The sequence below is a fragment of the Corella eumyota genome, chromosome 5 (genome assembly GCF_963082875.1).
Source record: "Corella eumyota chromosome 5, kaCorEumy4.1, whole genome shotgun sequence".
NCBI classification, from domain to species: Eukaryota; Metazoa; Chordata; class Ascidiacea; order Phlebobranchia; family Corellidae; genus Corella; species Corella eumyota.
Genome location: NC_137494.1, coordinates 2,678,777 through 2,703,063, shown reverse-complemented (window position 1 = coordinate 2,703,063; position 24,287 = coordinate 2,678,777). Strand labels below are relative to the sequence as shown.

General features: G+C 31.4%; 7 protein-coding genes and 3 pseudogenes across 9 annotated transcripts; all 10 read right to left on the bottom strand.

Annotated features, from left to right (window-relative positions):
• Window positions 1-55: 55 nt before the first annotated feature.
• LOC145752792 (intelectin-1b-like) lies at window positions 56-1,884 on the bottom strand. Its single transcript, XM_082569130.1, has 5 exons — window positions 1,779-1,884; window positions 1,515-1,639; window positions 1,171-1,362; window positions 711-1,049; window positions 56-558 (listed from the first exon to the last, which is right to left on the bottom strand). Exons 3-5 carry the CDS (start codon window positions 1,279-1,281, stop codon window positions 328-330), a joined length of 681 nt encoding a protein of 226 aa, XP_082425256.1. The 5' UTR covers window positions 1,282-1,362; window positions 1,515-1,639; window positions 1,779-1,884; the 3' UTR covers window positions 56-327.
• Window positions 1,885-2,378: 494 nt separating this feature from the next.
• On the bottom strand, window positions 2,379-4,267 carry LOC145752844 (intelectin-1a-like). Its single transcript, XM_082569198.1, has 4 exons — window positions 3,856-4,267; window positions 3,414-3,694; window positions 2,966-3,304; window positions 2,379-2,802 (listed from the first exon to the last, which is right to left on the bottom strand). Exons 1-4 carry the CDS (start codon window positions 4,031-4,033, stop codon window positions 2,572-2,574), a joined length of 1,029 nt encoding a protein of 342 aa, XP_082425324.1. The 5' UTR covers window positions 4,034-4,267; the 3' UTR covers window positions 2,379-2,571.
• Window positions 4,268-4,903: 636 nt separating this feature from the next.
• LOC145753149 (intelectin-1a-like) lies at window positions 4,904-5,914 on the bottom strand (annotated as a pseudogene).
• A 1,519-nt stretch (window positions 5,915-7,433) lies between these two features.
• LOC145753139 (intelectin-1b-like) lies at window positions 7,434-8,639 on the bottom strand. The gene is made up of 4 exons (XM_082569535.1): window positions 8,590-8,639; window positions 8,207-8,487; window positions 7,758-8,096; window positions 7,434-7,664 (listed from the first exon to the last, which is right to left on the bottom strand). Exons 2-4 carry the CDS (start codon window positions 8,372-8,374, stop codon window positions 7,434-7,436), a joined length of 738 nt encoding a protein of 245 aa, XP_082425661.1. The 5' UTR covers window positions 8,375-8,487; window positions 8,590-8,639.
• An 809-nt stretch (window positions 8,640-9,448) lies between these two features.
• On the bottom strand, window positions 9,449-10,692 carry LOC145753078 (intelectin-1a-like; annotated as a pseudogene). Its single transcript, XR_014283811.1, has 3 exons — window positions 10,510-10,692; window positions 10,103-10,440; window positions 9,449-9,978 (listed from the first exon to the last, which is right to left on the bottom strand). The product of XR_014283811.1 is annotated as an intelectin-1a-like (transcript).
• Window positions 10,693-12,229: 1,537 nt separating this feature from the next.
• Window positions 12,230-13,435, bottom strand: LOC145753130 (intelectin-1b-like). Its single transcript, XM_082569526.1, has 4 exons — window positions 13,386-13,435; window positions 13,003-13,283; window positions 12,554-12,892; window positions 12,230-12,460 (listed from the first exon to the last, which is right to left on the bottom strand). Exons 2-4 carry the CDS (start codon window positions 13,168-13,170, stop codon window positions 12,230-12,232), a joined length of 738 nt encoding a protein of 245 aa, XP_082425652.1. The 5' UTR covers window positions 13,171-13,283; window positions 13,386-13,435.
• An 837-nt stretch (window positions 13,436-14,272) lies between these two features.
• LOC145752847 (intelectin-1b-like) lies at window positions 14,273-15,961 on the bottom strand. The gene is made up of 4 exons (XM_082569203.1): window positions 15,731-15,961; window positions 15,348-15,628; window positions 14,899-15,237; window positions 14,273-14,774 (listed from the first exon to the last, which is right to left on the bottom strand). The coding sequence occupies exons 1-4, from the start codon at window positions 15,930-15,932 to the stop codon at window positions 14,544-14,546; spliced, it is 1,053 nt and encodes a 350-aa protein (XP_082425329.1). The 5' UTR covers window positions 15,933-15,961; the 3' UTR covers window positions 14,273-14,543.
• A 957-nt stretch (window positions 15,962-16,918) lies between these two features.
• LOC145753133 (intelectin-1a-like) lies at window positions 16,919-18,280 on the bottom strand. The gene is made up of 4 exons (XM_082569529.1): window positions 18,217-18,280; window positions 17,773-18,053; window positions 17,313-17,651; window positions 16,919-17,149 (listed from the first exon to the last, which is right to left on the bottom strand). The coding sequence occupies exons 1-4, from the start codon at window positions 18,257-18,259 to the stop codon at window positions 16,919-16,921; spliced, it is 894 nt and encodes a 297-aa protein (XP_082425655.1). The 5' UTR covers window positions 18,260-18,280.
• A 1,080-nt stretch (window positions 18,281-19,360) lies between these two features.
• Window positions 19,361-20,557, bottom strand: LOC145753032 (intelectin-1b-like; annotated as a pseudogene). The gene is made up of 3 exons (XR_014283805.1): window positions 20,318-20,557; window positions 19,856-20,194; window positions 19,361-19,737 (listed from the first exon to the last, which is right to left on the bottom strand). The product of XR_014283805.1 is annotated as an intelectin-1b-like (transcript).
• Window positions 20,558-22,026: 1,469 nt separating this feature from the next.
• Window positions 22,027-23,620, bottom strand: LOC145753040 (intelectin-1b-like). The gene is made up of 4 exons (XM_082569424.1): window positions 23,248-23,620; window positions 22,865-23,145; window positions 22,416-22,754; window positions 22,027-22,321 (listed from the first exon to the last, which is right to left on the bottom strand). Exons 1-4 carry the CDS (start codon window positions 23,447-23,449, stop codon window positions 22,091-22,093), a joined length of 1,053 nt encoding a protein of 350 aa, XP_082425550.1. The 5' UTR covers window positions 23,450-23,620; the 3' UTR covers window positions 22,027-22,090.
• Between the last annotated feature and the right edge of the window lie 667 nt (window positions 23,621-24,287).

Here is a 24,287-nt window from a genome sequence, read left to right as displayed (position 1 = left end):
ATTAAACTTAAAACTACAATTATTTTTATTCTTATATTACAGAGAATCGGCTCACATCAAACAATGACTAATATATTGGTTAAAAATTTACAATACACTTGTTTACAGTAACTTTATAATCAAATGTGTTAATAAAAAACTTGTGATGAAAATGCATCAAAGAATTTTTATCATGATAACCAACATAAAGATTGCAAATTAAACGTACAGATTATATCAATTAAGAGTTGTTGCAAATCAATTAAGAGAGTTGCAAAACATATATACATAATTAAAAATTCTATCGTACGAATGTATGCACAATCGTGAAAAATGTTGATATAGATTTTAACGATAAAAAATCATAAAAGTGGATTCAACTAAGCTTAATGAAGCGCTCCATTCTACGTGAGTGGCGTAACTACTTTGAGCAAGTGCGGAAAAATCTCCGCAGTAACTGACGTAATCAGTTAATCCTGTTGATCCTATACAAGTATGTTCAGTGTCAAAATGTGAAGGGTTAGCTTTGGTTCCTGGGCATAACGCAAAAGCATTTCTTTCTCCATTTAAAACTCGAAACTATAAATATACAAAAAAAAAACTTACCTACGACTAAAAAAACATGTCAGCGGCCTAATGTCAAAAGTTTAACAATACTTAGCTTTCTTAAATGTTTAAAAGATTTACAATGTCATAGGGACCATTTATGTTTTATTTAAGTAAATAAATACCTGTATGTATCCACCCTCAATATGTGGATAGTTGTTTGGACCAAAATGCTCTTTAGCTTGTTGTGCGGTTCCTTTATCGAATGTAACTGGAATACTTGGTCCGTTGTCAGTAGGCCATGAGTACACATCTGATGTAATAGGAAAGTGATTTTTGTACAAGTTGTACAAATTACCCCCATATTGTCGAAGAAATCCATTGCTGGTTCTGTATTGAAAATTGGAGGATGAATTAAATTGGTTTAGGGGTGTTTCATTTGGCACCTCCCAAATCATGACGTCACTTGCTTGTATATCAAAGTAACCTGGATTCTTGTAATCGTCACTGGATGCAGAATATACCTAAAGAAATGACAAAAGATCCATGCAGTTGTTTCAGTTAGTTTTTATCAATATTACCTGGTCGTTCAAATAATTACAAAATTATTCAAACTTTATTTGAATACCTTATCTAATTACATACTTGTCCAAAAGTGTTTCTGTTTTCAAAATTGCCGTCTCCCTTAGGTCGATCTGTTTTCCAGCCTTGTTCTGAAGACCATTTGTCTCCAGTTGTGCAACGTCCTGAATCCATGAGATTATTTTCGTGAATTGAAGCTACAAGTTGTAATATTGTCGACTCTGTAGCTGTTTATGCAGAGTTTTCAGATGTTGTCTATTTTAAAAGAAATTAAAATGATATTAATGCTAAACCCAATATAACAAAATTGAGCAGGACCAACAGTTGACACGTTGTTGTGGTAATTTAACCTTTTGCTAATTGCACTTTTTTAAATTATTAAATAAATAGATTAAAAAATATTTCACTTTTGAAAAGTTTGGGCTTATCAAAATTCCACCCAATATAAGTATAGCAAGCCCAAAGACAACAATCAATCCCACAACAGTTTTCTGAAAGTTGGTAAACGACGTTTTTTGTTTCCGTGTAGTTGCTAAAAATTGTTGTTTAAGAAAAGAATTGGTTTTGGTTAAATTATTATATTTAAGTTGTAAACTATGATAAAAAAGACATTGTTTATAATGTTTTTAATTTTAAAAATATAAAATACTTGCTTCAAAAAAGATACATACCAGATTGATTGCTGTTTTTGAACGCTGTAACTGTTGCCAAATCGGAATTGAACGTAACGTTTGTATTAGTGTCCGTCATTCTAATGCTACTTGTAACATATGTTTAATTTAAAAGTAAATTTAAACTGAATTAAAGCTAAACAATTCTGCTACTTTTATACACCTAATATTTAATTACTCATTTGATGCATACGCGCAAAGTTTCTTTCCGAAAACTTTTACTTGTCATCATCATGCACCTACTTTCTATTTTGATTAGAGATTTCAAAATACTTTCTCGTGTGCCCACACAACTACTCACTTCCACAAGAACAATTGAAACGGGATGAGTTTGTTTTTTTTAATCCAACACTTCGTCATGGAAAGTTTTATGAAAAGTTCTAAGGTAGTTTCTACTGCATTATTTTCTCTTGGTAGCGTTAGCTTTGTTGTTTGTTAACATTATTTTATTACCTTTTAATAACCAAACACTTGTAAATTTGATGTTTTTAGAATTAAGATTTACGTTAAACAAATGTTAAGTTTTAAAACTTTATATTTAGAGTAACATTAATATTTTAAACACATAGCCCAGTATGTTACATGTAAAACTTTCACGAACAAATAAGTACAACATTTATGGTACCTCATTATACAATATTCAATATATAATCTTAATAACACAAAAACAGATATTGCAATAACATAGGAAAAGGTTAAGTTACACAAGCAAAAATTTTGTCACTGCATTGTATTATATACAGTAATATTAAAGAAGTTTCAAAACTAAATTGCAGCTATAAACAAAACAAATTTAACGATAAAATATCATAAAAGTAGATTCAATCAAGCTTAATGATGAGCTCCAAGCTGTATGAGTGCCATAACCACTATAAGCAAGTGCAGAAAAATCTCCACAGTAATTAGCAACACGAGTCACTCCTGTTGATCCTATACACGTATGTTCAGCGTTGTTGTGTGAAGGCTTTGCTTGTATTCCTGGGCATAATGCAAACGCATTTCTTTCTCCATTTAAAACACGAAACTATAAATATACAAAAAAGCAAAACTAATTACAATTACCAAAACATGCCACTAGCGATTAAAAATGTATAACAACATTAAAAATTTAATGTTCGAAGTATTAATGTATTCAAGTAAACGCATATGTCACAAAATTATTTAAGTTTGTTTTAGTAAATAAATACCTGTATGTATCCACCATCAATATGTGAGTAAGTATTTGGTGCAAAATGTTCTTTAGCTTGTTGTGCAGTTCCTTTATCAAACGTAACTGGAATACTTGGTCCGTTGTCAGAAGGCCAAGTGTACTTACTCGATGTAATAGGAAAGTAATTTTTGTACAAGTTGTACAAATTACCTCCATATTGTCGAAGGAATTGATTTCTGGTTCTGTACTGAAATCTGGACATTAAATTTATTTTATTTAAGGGTGTTTCGTTTGGCACCTCCCAAATCATGACGTCATATGCTTGTATATCGAAGTAACCTGGATTCTTGTAATCGTCACTAGATGCAGAATATACCTAAAAGTAACGAGGTGTAGTTCAAAAATGAAATGTGTTTATGACAGTTGCGGGGCCTTTCAGATCTTATTGTCATTTATTTTAGAAATTACTATAGTATTGATTATACTTGTCCAAAAGTGTTTCTGTTTTCAAAATTGCCATCACCACTTGGTCGATCTGTATGCATGCCCTGTTCAGAAGACCATTTGTCTCCAGTTGTGCAACGTCCCGAATTCAGGAGATTATTTTCGTGTATTGAAGCCACAAGTGTCCAGCCTCCCCCACCTAATTCCATGTCGCAATAAACCGGGTATGCAACCCCGTTTGAATCTTCGATCTGGTAAACACCATTGCCTTGCGAATTTCCGTTGTCTAGTATTTCTTTACAACTCTTGGGTTTTACGGAAGCTAAAAAGCATACGCTGATTTATAAAATAAATTCTTTTTTAGTACAAAAAGTTAACGGATCGTTTGGAATAATAAACAATGCGTAAATTATTAAAAGTTATAAATACTAGTTAAGCCTTAAAAAGTTTGTACTGAAATTTCTTCCAGTTTTGTTATTTTACCCGGACTTTGTACAAAGTCCTTGGTTTGTCCAGTATTTTCATCTTTTGGCGGATCAGTTTCGCTATCACAACATTTTCCACAACACTGCTGCTGATTACCAATAGTTACAGCAACCAAACCTAATACTACAATAACTTTTGCTATCATTTTTATACGCTTTCTACACACAGATAACATTTTTAACCAACAAGTTATATTTTTGGCTACCTTTTAGTGCTTTAAATATTTTATCGGTTACTAAATTTGTGTACTTACGCTTAAGCAAAACCCTAAAACTTGTTATTTAGAAATTGTTTTCAAAAATTATCGCTTAACTTCTTTTAATTTTTGTAAACAGTTTTATTGAATTTTTCTACGAATAAATTTCAGAAACATCCTCACAAATATTCTGACAATTAAACTTGCTACTAATTTGCTTCTACTTTTACACTTTCTTAAATACTGAATACACACGTATGCTAGAATTAAGACGAGAATTTGTAACCATTGAAAGTAAATAGTGGCGTGTTATTTTATTCTCCTAAGACACCCCGAACAAAGAAACATAGCGTTAAACAATAGAGAAACTTGAAACTTATCACGTACACAAATTAACTAATTAGTGTAATATTAACGCTTCATTGCCATATATGGTTAAATTGGCCTATCTATTTTATCATCACCTTGTAAAACAAATACTTGAACCTTAAATAATTGAAAGACTGAAAGTTACCATCTGAATAAATGCAAACTTATGCGTCATTGCCATATGTTAACTTTCACGCTCTTAAGGAGTTGTTAAACAGACAAAGTGTATGTTAAGCAATGTTATATTTTTAACCTTATATAGAAATTGAAACATTTATAGCTTAAACCCAAACAACTAAAAATTTATTTTATATTTTACATATACCAAATTTAACATATTATAATCTATTTTGTAAAAGAATTAGGAAATTGCAAAACATACATACAATTTATAAAACAGGTTTACTTTAACTACAGATAACTATTTTATTGTACAAATGCATGCACACATATTAAATTCATGTTGACAGGCTTTAGGCTTTATCGATAAAAAATCATAAAAGTGGATTCAATCCAGCTTAATGAAGCACTCAAGCCTAAATGGGTACCATAACCACTATAAGCAAGTGCAGAAAAATCTCCACAGTAATTAACTTCAATATTTACCGCAGTTGATCCTATACATGAATGTTCAGCGTTGAAATGTGAAGGCTTAACTTGTATCCCTGGACACAGTGCAAAAGCATTTCCTTCTCCATTTAAAACCCGAAACTTTAAAAACAAGGCAAAACTAATTACAACTCTAAAACAAGCCACTAGCTCGATAAAAAACGTATAACATCATTAGGAACATCATTAGAAAAAACAAAGTTTAAAGTATAATTAAATTCAAGTAAATGCATAATGTCATAAAAATAATTTGAGTTTCTTTACTAAAGAAATACCTGTATGTATCCACCATCAATATGTGGATAGTTGTTTGGACCAAAATGCTCTTTAGCTTGTTGTGCAGTTCCTTTATCGACGTAACTGGAATACTTGGTCCATTGTCAGTGGGCCATGTGTACGCACCTGATGTAATAGGAAAGTGATTTTTGTACAAGTTGTACAAATTACCTCCATATTGTCGAAGGAATCCATTGCTGGTTCTGTATTGAAGATTGGAGGATGAATTAAATTGGTTTAGGGGTGTTTCGTTACGTTGTTCCCAAATCATGACGTCACTGCTTGAATATCAAAGTAACCTGGATTCTTGTAATCGTCACTAGATGCAGAATATACCTAAAAAAATAATAAAAATCAAAAAGTATTTAATTTTTATTCTAATATTTATTATATTTAATTACATACTTGTCCAAAAGTGTTTCTGTTTTCAAAATTTCCGTCTCCCTTAGGTTGATCTTTTTTCCAGCCTTGTTCTGAAGACCATTTGTCTCCGGTTGTGCAACGTCCTGAATTCATGAGATTATTTTCGTGGATTGAAGCCACAAGTGTCCATCCTCCCCCACCTAATTTCATGTCGCAATAAACCGGGTATACAACCCCGTTCGAGTCTTCGATGTAGTAAACACCATTGCTTTGAGAGGTGTCGTTGTCTAAAATTTCTTTGCAGCTTTTGTATGTTTTTACAACTGTTCAAAAATTATTTACTCATTCACTGGCACTACAAACATATTCTGGAATTTTAGTTATAGTTATGTCATTTGAGTAAAGAAAATTTTTTTACAGTCTTATCTATAGTAACAAAAATGGGAATTTAAGTTTGGGTATTTTTTACTAAAAAAGAAATATGTTACTTTTTTCGGGTTGCGGTGTGGTGTTACTTTTGTTAGGCATTGGTGTAGTGTTTGGTTGAAATATTGTCGACTCTGTAGCTGTTGATGCAGAGTTTTCAGATGTTGTCTATTTTAAAAGAAATTGGAATGATATTAATGCTAAACTCAATATTACAAAATTGAGCAGGATCAACAAGTTGAAACGTTATTGTGATAATTTAACTTGTTTATTTTATAGTTAAATAAATGGATTAAAAAATATTTCACCTTTAAAAAGTTGGGGGTTATTACAATTCCACCCAATATAAGTATAGCAAGGCCAAAGACAACAATCAATCCCACAACAGTTATCTGAAAGTTGGTAAACGCCTTATATTGTTTCCGTGTAGTTGCTAAAATAATTTGTTTAGAAATAAGGGTTGGTTTCTGTCAAATTATTATAATTAAGTTATAAACTATGATAAAAAAGATAGTTTTTAAAAAATTTTAATTTTAAATATAAAAAATACTTAGGTACAAGAGATAATACATACCAGATTGATTGCCGTTTTTGATTGTTGTAACGGTCGCCATATCGGAATTAAACGTAACGCTTGTATTGGTGTCTGTCATTCTAATGCCACTTATAACAACAATTGAATGCAAAACAAGTGAATATGAACTGAATAAAAGCTTAAAATTTTTGATTCTTTTATACATATAATATTCAATTACTCATTCATTAAGGGCACACGAGTTTTTTTTTTAATTTTCGAAAAGTTCTTTACTCATTATTATCATGCAACTACTTCCTATTTTTTGGTGCCCCCACATTACTATACCCACATCCACAAGTCTAGTTTAAATGAGTATAAGTTTGTGTTTTTAAACCAACACTTTATTATGGAAAGTTTTATGAAAAGTTCTAAGGTATTTTCTACTGCATTATTTTCTTTTGGTAGCGTTAGCTTTGTTGTTTGTTAACGTTATTTTATTACCTTTAAGATAACCAAACACTTATAAATTTGATGTTTTTAAAATTGGGATTCACGTTAAACAAATCTTAAGTTTTAAAACTTTATATTTAGAGCAACATTAATATTTTAAACACAAAGCCCATTATGTTACATGTAAAACATTTCCGAACAAGTATCTGATTTTAAAATATATATAATCACAATAACACAAAAACAGATATCGCAATAATTTCAGAACAGGTTAAGTTACCCAAGCAAAAATCATGTCACCACATTGTATTATATACAGTTATACTAAGGAAACGCCCAAACTAAATTGCAGCTATAAACAAAACAAATTTAACGATAAAATATCATAAAAGTAGATTCAATCAAGCTTAAAGATGAGCTCCAAGCTGTATGAGTGCCATAACCACTATAAGCAAGTCCAGTAAAATCTCCACAGTATCGAATATCAACGTTAACTCCTGTTGATCCTATACAAGTATGTTCAGCGTTGAAATGTGAAGGCTTAGCTTTGGTTCCTGGGCATAATGCGTAAGCATTTTCTTCTCCATTTAAAACTCGAAACTACAAATAAATTTAAATGCTATCTGTTATTAGCGTTATGCAATTAAAAAAAATATTTGTTATAAATTAAAAGCAGATATTTTTAATGACTACCTGTATGTATCCACCTTCAATATGTGAAAAAGTATTTGGTGCAAAATGCTCTTTAGCTTGTTGTGCAGTTCCTGTATCGAATGTAACTGGAATACTTGGTCCGTTGTCAGTAGGCCATGTGTACACACCTGATGTAATAGGAAAGTGATTTTTGTACAAGTTGTACAAATTACCTCCATATTGTCGAAGAAATCCATTGCTGGTTCTATATTGGAAATTAGAGGATGAATTAAATTGGTTTATGGGTGTTTCGTTTGGCACTTCCCAAATCATGACGTCACTTGCTTGTATATCAAAGTAACCTGGATTCTTGTAATCGTCACTCGAAGCAGAATATACCTAAAAATAGCAAGGTATTTTAACAGATATCGTCTTATATTCTTGGGTTTATTAATTACAAATATACCACAGATGTATTTGTTATATTTGATATGTAGTGTGATAGGTACCTGTCCAAAAGTGTTTCTGTTTTCAAAATTGCCGTCTCCACTAGGTCGATCTGTTTTCATTCCTTGTTCTGAAGACCATTTGTCTCCAGTTGTGCAACGTCCCGAATTTCTGAGATTATTTTCGTGGATTGAAGCTATAAGTGTCCAGCCTCCCCCACCTAATTCCATGTCGCAATAAACTGGGTATACAACCCCGTTCAAGTCTTCGATGTAGTAAACACCATTACCTTGTGAGTTTCCATTGTCTAAGATTTCTTTGCAGCTGTTAGGTCTTAATGCACCTAAGTATAAAACAACTTTTATAGTATCTTCTATTTTTTGTGGAAGTGGTTTTAGAATATCCAAAAACGTGTGATTAACTACATGTTACAAAAATAACTTACTAGGTCTTCCAATGGTTTGCACTGGGTCTCCTTTCTCCCCCTTTGGTCCTTTCTTTCCCGGACTTCCGATTGGTCCTCTGCTTGGTCCAGTATTGCTTCCATGTGACCAATCATTGTCGTTATCACAACATATTCCACAACGCTGTTGGTGACCAATACTCACAGCAATTAAACTTAATACTACAATTACTTTTGCTATCATTTTTTAAGTTATCTGCTCACACAAACCAATTGAAATATTGTTATACATCTAAAATACATCTTCATTTATTTATATCTAGTCTTACTTTAACCACTTCTTTTTCTCATACACGTTTAACGTCAAAGTTTCCTAATGTAAAGTGTTTTTGTAGATTGTATCTTACAGTTTCAAGCCCAAGCTGATTAACTTTTAAGATTAAGAAATCACATGGCATGATTTAACTAAAGTTGTTGTTGTTTTTGAGATTGTTTTTTTGAAATGCCTGGTCAACAGAATGACGTTATAGAAGTGCAGTTTTATGCAACCACGTTATGGCTAACTGTAACTTATAATTTGGAGATTAAGACAACCACACGACATGATTTAAATATTCTAGTTTAAGATTGGTATTTAAAGTGATTTGATCAACAGAATGGTGTTTTGATTCAGTACAGTGTTATTCCTGTGGCTTTGTATCATGTGAGAACTCAGTAAATTTGATAAATATCTTTTGCCTAAAAAAACACAAAATAAATTACTTGATTTGTTATTGCCTCAATATATTTCTATATAAATGTTTATGAAATGAACAGTGTTTCAGCTATGTTTTTAACACTGTTACAGTAACGTTATTTGAAATAGTTGTACAATTCTCTGTTATAAAAGTTGTGTATTGCGTTTGCAGCATAAGAGAATTAACTAAACTGATTCGATATTTTTGTTAAAAGAGTATTAAAACATTCAAAATTTGTGGTGTGAAAACCAACATGTGTTGGGCACTTTGTGTTTTTTCGACAAACGATTTATTTTTACATAGAACAAATTTGAATTAATTGCGTTTTATTTTATAAAGGAATAAGTTGATTGCAAAACATATATACAATTTATAAAGCAAGATTACTTTCACTACAGATGAATATTTTATTGTACAAATGCATGCACACGTGTTAAAGTCATGTTAACAAAAGCTATAGGCTTTATCGATAAAAAATCATAAAAGTAGATTCAATCAAGCTTAATGAAGCACTCCAGCCTGTATGAGTGCCATAACCATTAAAAGCAAGTGCAGAAAAATCTCCACAATAATTGACGTCATGAGTCAATCCTGTTGATCCTATACAAGCATGTTCAGCGTCGTAAAATTTAGATTTAGCTTGTATCCCTGGACACAGTGCAAAAGCATTTCTTTGTCCATTTAAAACTCGAAACTATAAAATTTAAACGATTTACAATAACCGTATGCAACATAGACTCATTGGTAACCATTTTTTTAATATAAGTTTTTTTTGTATACTAAAAATTATAAAGAATTCTTTTTTGGTAAATATTTACCTGAATGTATCCACCTTCAATACGTGAAAAAGTATTTGGTGCAAAATGCTCTTTAGCTTGTTGCGCAGTTCCTTTATCGAATGTAACTGGAATACTTGGTCCGTTGTCAGTAGGCCATGTGTACACACCTGATGTAATAGGAAAGTGATTTTTGTACAAGTTGTACAAATTACCTCCATATTGTCGAAGGAATCCATTGCTGGTTCTGTATTGAAGATTGGAGGATGAATTAAATTGGTTTAGGGGTGTTTCGTTACGTTGTTCCCAAATCATGACGTCACTGCTTGAATATCAAAGTAACCTGGATTCTTGTAATCGTCACTAGATGCAGAATATACCTAAAAAAATAATAAAAATCAAAAAGTATTTAATTTTTATTCTAATATTTATTATATTTAATTACATACTTGTCCAAAAGTGTTTCTGTTTTCAAAATTTCCGTCTCCCTTAGGTTGATCTTTTTTCCAGCCTTGTTCTGAAGACCATTTGTCTCCGGTTGTGCAACGTCCTGAATTCATGAGATTATTTTCGTGGATTGAAGCCACAAGTGTCCATCCTCCCCCACCTAATTTCATGTCGCAATAAACCGGGTATACAACCCCGTTCGAGTCTTCGATGTAGTAAACACCATTGCTTTGAGAGGTGTCGTTGTCTAAAATTTCTTTGCAGCTTTTGTATGTTTTTACAACTGTTCAAAAATTATTTACTCATTCACTGGCACTACAAACATATTCTGGAATTTTAGTTATAGTTATGTCATTTGAGTAAAGAAAATTTTTTTACAGTCTTATCTATAGTAACAAAAATGGGAATTTAAGTTTGGGTATTTTTTACTAAAAAAGAAATATGTTACTTTTTTCGGGTTGCGGTGTGGTGTTACTTTTGTTAGGCATTGGTGTAGTGTTTGGTTGAAATATTGTCGACTCTGTAGCTGTTGATGCAGAGTTTTCAGATGTTGTCTATTTTAAAAGAAATTGGAATGATATTAATGCTAAACTCAATATTACAAAATTGAGCAGGATCAACAAGTTGAAACGTTATTGTGATAATTTAACTTGTTTATTTTATAGTTAAATAAATGGATTAAAAAATATTTCACCTTTAAAAAGTTGGGGGTTATTACAATTCCACCCAATATAAGTATAGCAAGGCCAAAGACAACAATCAATCCCACAACAGTTATCTGAAAGTTGGTAAACGCCTTATATTGTTTCCGTGTAGTTGCTAAAATAATTTGTTTAGAAATAAGGGTTGGTTTCTGTCAAATTATTATAATTAAGTTATAAACTATGATAAAAAAGATAGTTTTTAAAAAATTTTAATTTTAAATATAAAAAATACTTAGGTACAAGAGATAATACATACCAGATTGATTGCCGTTTTTGATTGTTGTAACGGTCGCCATATCGGAATTAAACGTAACGCTTGTATTGGTGTCTGTCATTCTAATGCCACTTATAACAACAATTGAATGCAAAACAAGTGAATATGAACTGAATAAAAGCTTAAAATTTTTGATTCTTTTATACATATAATATTCAATTACTCATTCATTAAGGGCACACGAGTTTTTTTTTTAATTTTCGAAAAGTTCTTTACTCATTATTATCATGCAACTACTTCCTATTTTTTGGTGCCCCCACATTACTATACCCACATCCACAAGTCTAGTTTAAATGAGTATAAGTTTGTGTTTTTAAACCAACACTTTATTATGGAAAGTTTTATGAAAAGTTCTAAGGTATTTTCTACTGCATTATTTTCTTTTGGTAGCGTTAGCTTTGTTGTTTGTTAACGTTATTTTATTACCTTTAAGATAACCAAACACTTATAAATTTGATGTTTTTAAAATTGGGATTCACGTTAAACAAATCTTAAGTTTTAAAACTTTATATTTAGAGCAACATTAATATTTTAAACACAAAGCCCATTATGTTACATGTAAAACATTTCCGAACAAGTATCTGATTTTAAAATATATATAATCACAATAACACAAAAACAGATATCGCAATAATTTCAGAACAGGTTAAGTTACCCAAGCAAAAATCATGTCACCACATTGTATTATATACAGTTATACTAAGGAAACGCCCAAACTAAATTGCAGCTATAAACAAAACAAATTTAACGATAAAATATCATAAAAGTAGATTCAATCAAGCTTAAAGATGAGCTCCAAGCTGTATGAGTGCCATAACCACTATAAGCAAGTCCAGTAAAATCTCCACAGTATCGAATATCAACGTTAACTCCTGTTGATCCTATACAAGTATGTTCAGCGTTGAAATGTGAAGGCTTAGCTTTGGTTCCTGGGCATAATGCGTAAGCATTTTCTTCTCCATTTAAAACTCGAAACTACAAATAAATTTAAATGCTATCTGTTATTAGCGTTATGCAATTAAAAAAAATATTTGTTATAAATTAAAAGCAGATATTTTTAATGACTACCTGTATGTATCCACCTTCAATATGTGAAAAAGTATTTGGTGCAAAATGCTCTTTAGCTTGTTGTGCAGTTCCTGTATCGAATGTAACTGGAATACTTGGTCCGTTGTCAGTAGGCCATGTGTACACACCTGATGTAATAGGAAAGTGATTTTTGTACAAGTTGTACAAATTACCTCCATATTGTCGAAGAAATCCATTGCTGGTTCTATATTGGAAATTAGAGGATGAATTAAATTGGTTTATGGGTGTTTCGTTTGGCACTTCCCAAATCATGACGTCACTTGCTTGTATATCAAAGTAACCTGGATTCTTGTAATCGTCACTCGAAGCAGAATATACCTAAAAATAGCAAGGTATTTTAACAGATATCGTCTTATATTCTTGGGTTTATTAATTACAAATATACCACAGATGTATTTGTTATATTTGATATGTAGTGTGATAGGTACCTGTCCAAAAGTGTTTCTGTTTTCAAAATTGCCGTCTCCACTAGGTCGATCTGTTTTCATTCCTTGTTCTGAAGACCATTTGTCTCCAGTTGTGCAACGTCCCGAATTTCTGAGATTATTTTCGTGGATTGAAGCTATAAGTGTCCAGCCTCCCCCACCTAATTCCATGTCGCAATAAACTGGGTATACAACCCCGTTCAAGTCTTCGATGTAGTAAACACCATTACCTTGTGAGTTTCCATTGTCTAAGATTTCTTTGCAGCTGTTAGGTCTTAATGCACCTAAGTATAAAACAACTTTTATAGTATCTTCTATTTTTTGTGGAAGTGGTTTTAGAATATCCAAAAACGTGTGATTAACTACATGTTACAAAAATAACTTACTAGGTCTTCCAATGGTTTGCACTGGGTCTCCTTTCTCCCCCTTTGGTCCTTTCTTTCCCGGACTTCCGATTGGTCCTCTGCTTGGTCCAGTATTGCTTCCATGTGACCAATCATTGTCGTTATCACAACATATTCCACAACGCTGTTGGTGACCAATACTCACAGCAATTAAACTTAATACTACAATTACTTTTGCTATCATTTTTTAAGTTATCTGCTCACACAAACCAATTGAAATATTGTTATACATCTAAAATACATCTTCATTTATTTATATCTAGTCTTACTTTAACCACTTCTTTTTCTCATACACGTTTAACGTCAAAGTTTCCTAATGTAAAGTGTTTTTGTAGATTGTATCTTACAGTTTCAAGCCCAAGCTGATTAACTTTTAAGATTAAGAAATCACATGGCATGATTTAACTAAAGTTGTTGTTGTTTTTGAGATTGTTTTTTTGAAATGCCTGGTCAACAGAATGACGTTATAGAAGTGCAGTTTTATGCAACCACGTTATGGCTAACTGTAACTTATAATTTGGAGATTAAGACAACCACACGACATGATTTAAATATTCTAGTTTAAGATTGGTATTTAAAGTGATTTGATCAACAGAATGGTGTTTTGATTCAGTACAGTGTTATTCCTGTGGCTTTGTATCATGTGAGAACTCAGTAAATTTGATAAATATCTTTTGCCTAAAAAAACACAAAATAAATTACTTGATTTGTTATTGCCTCAATATATTTCTATATAAATGTTTATGAAATGAACAGTGTTTCAGCTATGTTTTTAACACTGTTACAGTAACGTTATTTGAAATAGTTGTACAATTCTCTGTTATAAAAGTTGTGTATTGCGTTTGCAGCATAAGAGAATTAACTAAACTGATTCGATATTTTTGTTAAAAGAGTATTAAAACATTCAAAATTTGTGGTGTGAAAACCAACATGTGTTGGGCACTTTGTGTTTTTTCGACAAACGATTTATTTTTACATAGAACAAATTTGAATTAATTGCGTTTTATTTTATAAAGGAATAAGTTGATTGCAAAACATATATACAATTTATAAAGCAAGATTACTTTCACTACAGATGAATATTTTATTGTACAAATGCATGCACACGTGTTAAAGTCATGTTAACAAAAGCTATAGGCTTTATCGATAAAAAATCATAAAAGTAGATTCAATCAAGCTTAATGAAGCACTCCAGCCTGTATGAGTGCCATAACCATTAAAAGCAAGTGCAGAAAAATCTCCACAATAATTGACGTCATGAGTCAATCCTGTTGATCCTATACAAGCATGTTCAGCGTCGTAAAATTTAGATTTAGCTTGTATCCCTGGACACAGTGCAAAAGCATTTCTTTGTCCATTTAAAACTCGAAACTATAAAATTTAAACGATTTACAATAACCGTATGCAACATAGACTCATTGGTAACCATTTTTTTAATATAAGTTTTTTTTGTATACTAAAAATTATAAAGAATTCTTTTTTGGTAAATATTTACCTGAATGTATCCACCTTCAATACGTGAAAAAGTATTTGGTGCAAAATGCTCTTTAGCTTGTTGCGCAGTTCCTTTATCGAATGTAACTGGAATACTTGGTCCGTTGTCAGTAGGCCATGTGTACACACCTGATGTAATAGGAAAGTGATTTTTGTACAAGTTGTACAAATTACCTCCATATTGTCGAAGAAATCCATTGCTGGTTCTATATTGGAAATTAGAGGATGAATTAAATTGGTTTATGGGTGTTTCGTTTGGCACTTCCCAAATCATGACGTCACTTGCTTGTATATCAAAGTAACCTGGATTCTTGTAATCGTCACTCGAAGCAGAATATACCTAAAAATAGCAAGGTATTTTAACAGATATCGTCTTATATTCTTGGGTTTATTAATTACAAATATACCACAGATGTATTTGTTATATTTGATATGTAGTGTGATAGGTACCTGTCCAAAAGTGTTTCTGTTTTCAAAATTGCCGTCTCCACTAGGTCGATCTGTTTTCATTCCTTGTTCTGAAGACCATTTGTCTCCAGTTGTGCAACGTCCCGAATTTCTGAGATTATTTTCGTGTATTGAAGCTATAAGTGTCCAGCCTCCCCCACCTAATTCCATGTCGCAATAAACCGGGTATACAACCCCGTTCAAGTCTTCGATGTAGTAAACACCATTACCTTGTGAGTTTCCATTGTCTAAGATTTCTTTGCAACTGTTAGGTCTTAATGCACCTAAGTATAAAACAACTTTTATAGTATCTTCTATTTTTTGTGGAAGTGGTTTTAGAATATCCAAAAACGTGTGATTAACTACATGTTACAAAAATAACTTACTAGGTCTTCCAATGGTTTGCACTGGGTCTCCTTTCTCCCCCTTTGGTCCTTTCTTTCCCGGACTTCCGATTGGTCCTCTGCTTGGTCCAGTATTGCTTTCATGTGACCAATCATTGTCGTTATCACAACATATTCCACAACGCTGTTGGTGACCAATGCTTACAGCAATCAAACTTAATACTACAATTACTTTTGTTATCATTTTTTAAGTTATCTGCTCACACAAACCAAAGGAAATATTGTTATACATCTAAAATACATCTTCACTTATTTATATCTAGTCTTACTTTAACCACTTCTTTTTCTCATACACGTTTAACGTCAAAGTTTCCTAATATAAAGTGTTTTTGTAGATTCAATCTTACAGTTTTAAGCTCAAGCTGATTATCTTTTGAGATTAAGAAACCACATGGCGTGATATAGCCAAAGTTGAAGTTGTTTTATTGAGATTGTATTTTTGAAATACATAGTCAACAGAATAACGTTATAGGAGTGCAGTTTTGTGCGATTGCATTACGGCCTTAAGCGTTATGGCTAACTGTGAATATAATTTGGAGATTAGGAAAACCACGCGACATGATTTAAAAATCTAGTTTTAAGATTGGTATTTAAAGTGATTTGATCAACAAAATGGTGTTTTGTATTAGTACAGTGTTTTTTCTGTGGCTTTGTATCATGTGAGAACTCCGTAAATTTGATAAATATCTTTTGCCTAAAAAAAAGCACACAATAAATCACTTGATTTGTTATTGCCTTAATACCTTTCTATATAAATGTTTATGAAATGAACAGTGTTTCAGCTTTTTTTCAGCTATGTTTTTAACACTGTTACAGTAACGTAATTAGAAATCGTTGCTTAATTCTCTGTTATAAAAGTTGTGTATGGCGTTTGCAGCATAAGAGAATTAACTAAACTGATTCGATATTTTTGTTAAATAAGTATTAAAACATCCAAAATTTGTGGTGTGAAAAACCAACATGTGTTGGGCACTTTGTGTTTTTTCGACAAACAATTTATTTTTACATAGAACAAATTTGAATTAATTGCGTTTTATTTTATAAAGAAATAAGTTGATTGCAAAACGTATATACAATTTATGAAGCAAGATTACTTTCACTACAGATTACTATTTTATTGTACAATTAAATGCACACATGTTAAAGTCATGTTGACATAAGCTATAGGCCTTAACGATAAAAAATCATAAATGTGGATTCAATCAAGCTTAATGAAGCACTCCAGTCTTCGTGAGTGCCATAACCGTTCCAAGTAAGTGCAGAAAAATCTCCACAATAATTTATATCACGTGTCACCGCAGTTGATCCTATACATGAATGTTCAGCGTTGTGATGTGAAGGCTTAACTTGTATTCCTGGGCATAATGCGAAAGCGCTTCTTTCTCCATTCAAAACACGAAACTATAAATATACAAAAAAGCAAAACAAATTACAATTATAAAACAAGCCACTTGCTTGATAAAAAACATATAACAACATTAAGAATTTAAAGTTCGAAGTATAATTGTATTCAAGTAAATGCATAATGTCATAAAAATAATTTGAGTTTTTAGTAAATAAATACCTGTATGTACCCACCATCAATATGTGGATAATTACTTGGGCCAAAATGCTCTTTAGCTTGTTGTGCAGTTCCTTTATCAAACGTAACTGGAATACTTGGTCCGTTGTCAGTAGGCCACGTGTACACACCTGATGTAATAGGAAAGTGATTTTTGTACAAGTTGTACAAATTACCCCCATATTGTCGAAGAAATCCATTGCTGGTTCTGTATTGAAAATTGGAGGATGAATTAAATTGGTTTAGGGGTGTTTCATTTGGCACCTCCCAAATCATGACGTCACTTGCTTGTATATCAAAGTAACCTGGATTCTTGTAATCGTCACTGGATGCAGAATATACCTAAAGAAATGACAAAAGATCCATGCAGTTGTTTCAGTTAGTTTTTATCAATATTACCTGGTCGTTCAAATAATTACAAAATTATTCAAACTTTATTTGAATACCTTATCTAATTACATACTTGTCCAAAAGTGTTCATGTTTTCGAAATTGCCATTTCCCTTAGGTCGATCTAAATGCATTCCTTGTTCTGATGACCATTTGTCTCCAGTTGTGCAACGTCCCGAATTCATGAGATTATTTTCGTGTATTGAAGCCACAAGTGTCCAGCCTCCCCCACCTAATTTCATGTCGCAATAAACCGGGTATACAACCCCGTTTGAGTCTTCAATGTAGTAAACACCGTTGCTTTGTGAGGTACCATTGTCTAAGATTTCTTTGCAGCTTTTGTACTTTTGTAAGTCTGCTTCCAAAAAAACACAATTACACATGAAACCCATGCTTTATACACATTTTGTGTCTGCATTTAAAAAAAAATTAAAGAACAAACACTATGTACAATTTTAGTTGCAGAAATATACGGTAACAATTAAACGATTTGTTATTGCTTTAGATAAACATGCTACCTTTTTCGAAGATAGTTGTAGTGTTTGGTTGAGAAATTGTCATTTTTGAGTTTGTTGATGTTGTGTTTTCAGATTTTGTCTATATTGACATAGGTTAATAAAAATTTGTCGGTAACTACATCTTATTTAAATATTGCAATATTTGATAAAACTTGCATTTTTATATTTTACTACAATTGCGAAAATTAACTGCTGGCTTTTGTATATTATTCTATTCTTGGGCATTAAAGGTTAATAAAAGATAACTTGCATTTAAAAACATAAGATACACAGCAATTCCTTTTAAAATAAGTAAAGCTAGTCCGAAAACAGTAATTAAAACTACAACGACCTTTTGAAAGCGAGTAAACGAAGTATTTTGTTTCTTCTTTATTGCTAAATTAATGGTTCAAAATTAAATGTTAACATTATTGTATTGTAAAATAATAAAACGCATGCTATCAACCGTATGCTGTTAATTTATAAAAAATATTGAATTAAAACAGTAGTATTTCTTTTAAATTTAAATACCTCAATTATTTTTTTTTTAATTTTATATTAATTTTACTACCTGTTTGTTTTTCGTTATAATTTTCGCTTTGTGGCGTAGTTGTCGTTACCATATCGGAATTAAATATAACGTTATTATAAATTTCTGTCATTTAAATTTAACTAAAAACGATGTTTCATTGAAAACAAGTCAAACAAAACTGAAAATAAACAATTTTTATTCCTTTTTATAACAAAAAATATACTATTTAAATATATTAAATATTACTAACAAGATAATTGCTATGCGAGGGTGTCGTTTTATTCTTGATCAATTTTGTTTACAAATTATGACTTATTTTATATTTTTAATCACAAGTTCCGGTTTGAACACCTACATAAATAACCACATACACAAGACTTATTTTGAATAAACAAGGATAATTTTATTTAGCAACACTCTGTCATAGAAAATTTGGTGTAAAATTAGAATGCAACAGAACTACTTTTTGGAATTATTTTGGTTGGGCTTGTTAGTTTATTGCTACAGTTGTTGCAGTAAAACTCGAAAAACATTTTATATTTTTTCTTTTTATTTCATTTTAATATATATTAACATAAGTTAATTTTTTGTTATATCTAGAAATTAATAAGTTAAGTTTTTCCCGTGTAAATTTGTAAAAAGGCATAATATTAATATATATATACACATGTTTTCATAAAAAAACAGATTCTAGACGATATATATTAACATATTTTTTATACTGGACGATATTAACATCTTTTTTAAAAGGTATATTATTACTATAATTTCAAGTATTGTTATTGATAAAAAATCATGAAGGTTGATTCAACCAAGCTTAACGCGGCACTCCAAAGTTTATGGTTGCCATAACCAGACGATGCAAGTGCTGCGAAATCCCCACAGTATCTTTCAAAATTGGGAAACCCTGTTGAACATATACAAGAGTGTTCAGCGTCATGTTGGGAAGGCTTTACTTTTATCCCTGGACATAAGGCAAAAGCACTTCCCTCTCCATTTAAAACTCGAAACTGCAAAATAAAAAATGCTAAAATACTGTAATGGCATGCTATGATTTATTGGCATTTAACTACATTTAAGTAAATACACATGTCATACCCAATATGTTGTTTTTCTTTAAATAAATACCTGTATGTATCCACCTTCGATATTGGGATGATTATATGGACCGTAGTGATCTTTAGCTTGTTGTGCAGTTCATTTATCGAATGTAATTGGAATACTTGGTCCGTTGTCAGTAGGCCACGTGTACGCACCTGATGTAATAGGAAAGTGATTTTTGTACAAGTTGTACAAATTACCTCCATATTGTCGAAGAAACCCATTGGTGGTTCTATATTGGAGATTGGAGGATAAATTAAATTGGCTTAGGGGTGTTTCGTTGGGCACTTCCCAAATCATAACGTCACTTGCTTGTATATCAAAGTAACCGGGATTCTTGTAATCGACACTAGATGCAGAATTTACCTTTAAAAATAACAAAATACCTTCAGTAGTTGCTATCGTATCTGTTTTTTTTTAGTTTTTAGTTTGTATTTATTACAAAATTTTTTAATTTTATTCTGATTTATATTATATCTAATTAATTACTTGTCCAAAAGTGTTTCTGTTTTCAAAATTGCCATCTCCCTTAGGTCGATCTGTTTTCCATCCTTGTTCTGAAGACCATTTGTCTCCAGTTGTGCAACGTCCTGAATCCATGAGATTATTTTCGTGTATTGAAGCTACAAGTGTCCAGCCTCCCCCACCTAATTCCATGTCGCAATAAACTGGGTATACTACCCCGTATGAGTCTTCGATGTAGTAAACACCATTGCTTTGAGAGGTGTCGTTGTCTAAAATTTCTTTGCAGCTTCTGTATTTTCTTAATTCTACTAAAGAAAAACACAATTACAAATCAACTAGCCTTCATTTTTTTTAAAATTCTTGTTTTGTATGATTTAAAAATAGCATACAACATTTATAGTATTGGCTAAGGACAAAAAAAATAAATTTAAGAAAAAAAAAATGTAAAAAAATTTTTTGTTATTTTTAACAAAATTAGTTTGATTAAAGTTACGTTTTTCGGGCTGAGATGTGGTGTAACTTTTTTCAGGCATGGAAGTTGTGTTACTTCTTTGGGGGATAGGTGTGATGTTTGGTTGAGTTATTGTCGACTTTGTAGTTGTTGATGCAGAGTTTTCAGATGCTGTCTATTTCAAAATAAGTTGGTTAAATGTTGTTGGTAACTAAATAATATAATACTTAAAACAACCTCTAAATTAGTTTAAAAATATTAAATGAAAACTCACATTTGAAAACATAGGGTGCACGGCTATTCCTCCTAAAATAAGAAAAGCCAGTCCAAACAAAACAATTAATACAACAATAATATATTGAAAGTTAGTAAACGACGTGTTTTGTTCCTTCCTCGTTGCTAAAATATTTTTTTTAAAAAGAGTTAAACATATAACTAAATATATATAAATATTAAAATACAAACTACAGTATGTCCTGTTTATTATCACAATAATTTATTGAATTATAAATTAACTTAGCTTTAAAAATTGATTACTTGATTGATCGACTTTGTAGTTTTCGTTTTTAAACGTTGTAACCGTTTCCATTTCCGGTTTAAACATAACGTTCGTGTAGGTATCCGTCATTCTGACTTTAATTAAATACAAATGTTTAATTTAAAACAAGTAATTAAAACTAAATATCAATTAAGCATCTTTGCTTTCTTATATACAGATGTTATTTGATTACTCACTTAATGAATGTATACGAGGTTTCTTTTAATATTTGCAAATTTCTTCACTCATGATGCACCTACTACCTAAATTTAATAAAAGATTGCAAAATACTTTCTAGTGCGCCCACATTACTACCCACATTCAAAAAACTTTATTTAAAATGTGATGAGTTTGTTTTTATATGCCAACTCTTCGTCATGGAAAAGTTTTATAAAAAGCTTTTATATAGTTTTTACTGCATTTTTTTTACAGGCAGGGTTAGCTTTGTTCTTTGCAAATATTTTTACACTGACTATAAAATAACCAAACACTTACAAATTTGTATTTTTACAATTACAATTCAAGTTAAACAACTAGGCTTTAACACCTTACATTTCAAGCAACACTACTATTTACAACACATACTAGTACGTTACATGTCAAACATTTACGAACAAATTACTTAAACATTTAAAGTAACTGATTATACAATATTAAACATATATACTCTTCATAACAAAAAACAGGTATTGCAATAACATAACAAAAGATTAAGTTCCACAAGCAAAATTTTTGTCACCACATTGTATTATATACAGTTATACCAAGGGAAGGCCAAAACTAAATTGCAGTTATAAACAAAACAAATTTAACGATAAAATATCATAAAAGTTGATTCAACCAAGCTTAAAGATGAGCTCCAAGCTGTATGAGTGCCATAACCACTATAAGCAAGTGCAGAAAAATCTCCACAGTATCGAATTTCAGCGTTAACTCCTGTTGATCCTATACAAGTATGTTCAGCGTTGTTATGTGAAGGCTCTGCTTTGGTTCCTGGGCATAATGCGTAAGCATTTCCTTGTCCATTTAAAACTCGAAACTAGAAATAAATTTAAATGGTATCTGTTATTAGCGTTATGCAATTAAAAAAAATTATTTGTTATAAATTAAAAGCAGATATTTTTAATGACTACCTGTATGTATCCACCTTCAATACGTGAAAAAGCATTTGGTGCAAAATGCTCTTTAGCTTGTTGTGCAGTTCCTTTATCGAATGTAACTGGAATACTTGGTCCGTTGTCAGTAGGCCATGTGTACACACCTGATGTAATAGGAAAGTGATTTTTGTACAAGTTGTACAAATTACCTCCATATTGTCGAAGAAATCCATTGCTGGTTCTATATTGGAAATTAGAGGATGAATTAAATTGGTTTATGGGTGTTTCGTTTGGCACTTCCCAAATCATGACGTCACTTGCTTGTATATCAAAGTAACCTGGATTCTTGTAATCGTCACTCGAAGCAGAATATACCTAAAAATAGCAAGGTATTTTAACAGATATCGTCTTATATTCTTGGGTTTATTAATTACAAATATACCACAGATGTATTTGTTATATTTGATATGTAGTGTGATAGGTACCTGTCCAAAAGTGTTTCTGTTTTCAAAATTGCCGTCTCCACTAGGTCGATCTGTTTTCATTCCTTGTTCTGAAGACCATTTGTCTCCAGTTGTGCAACGTCCCGAATTTCTGAGATTATTTTCGTGTATTGAAGCTATAAGTGTCCAGCCTCCCCCACCTAATTCCATGTCGCAATAAACTGGGTATACAACCCCGTTCAAGTCTTCGATGTAGTAAACACCATTACCTTGTGAGTTTCCATTGTCTAAGATTTCTTTGCAGCTGTTAGGTCTTAATGCACCTGAGTATAAAACAACTTTTATAGTATCTTCTATTTTTTGTGGAAGTGGTTTTAGAATATCCAAAAACGTGTGGTTAACTACATGTTACAAAAATAACTTACTAGGTCTTCCAATGGTTTGCACTGGGTCTCCTTTCTCCCCCTTTGGTCCTCTCTTTCCCGGACTTCCGATTGGTCCTCTGCTTGGTCCAGTATTGCTTCCATGTGACCAGTCATTGTCGTTATCACAACATATTCCACAACGCTGTTGGTGACCAATACTTACAGCAATCAAACTTAATACTACAATTACTTTTGCTATCATTTTTTAAGTTATCTGCTCACACAAACCAATTGAAATATTGTTATACATCTAAAATACATCTTTATTTATTTATATCTAGTCTTACTTTAACCACTTCTTTTTCTCATACACGTTTAACGTCAAAGTTTCCTAATATAAAGTGTTTTTGTAGATTGTATCTTACAGTTTCAAGCCCAAGCTGATTAACTTTTAAGATTAAGAAATCACATGGCATGATTTAACTAAAGTTGTTGTTGTTTTTTTGAAATGCCTGGTCAACAGAATGACGTTATAGGAGTGCAGTTTTGTGCTATCGCATTACGGCCTTTTATATATGGCTATCTGTGAATATAAATTAAAGATTAAGAATACCACGCGACATTATTTAAAAATCTAGTTTTAAGATTGATATTTAAAGTGATTTGATCAACAGAATGGTGTTTTGATTCAGTAGAGTGTTTTTTCTGTGGCTTTGTATCATGCGAGTACTCCGTAAATTTGATGAATATCTTTTGCCTAAAAAAACACCAAAATAAATCACTTGATTTGTTATTGCCTTAATACCCTTCTATATAAGTGTTTATGAAATAAACAATGTTTCAGCTATGTTTTTAACTCTGTGACAGCAACGTTATTACAAATCGTTGTGTAATTCTCTGTTATAAAAGTTGTGTTTGGCGTTTGCAGCATAAGAGAATTAACTAAACTGATTCGATATTTTTGTTAAATAAGTATTAAAACATCCAAAATTAGTGGTCTAAAAAACCAACATGTGTTGGGCACTTTGTGTTTCTTCGACAAACAATTTATTTTTACATAGAACAAATTTGAATTGATTGCGTTTTATTTTATAAAGGAA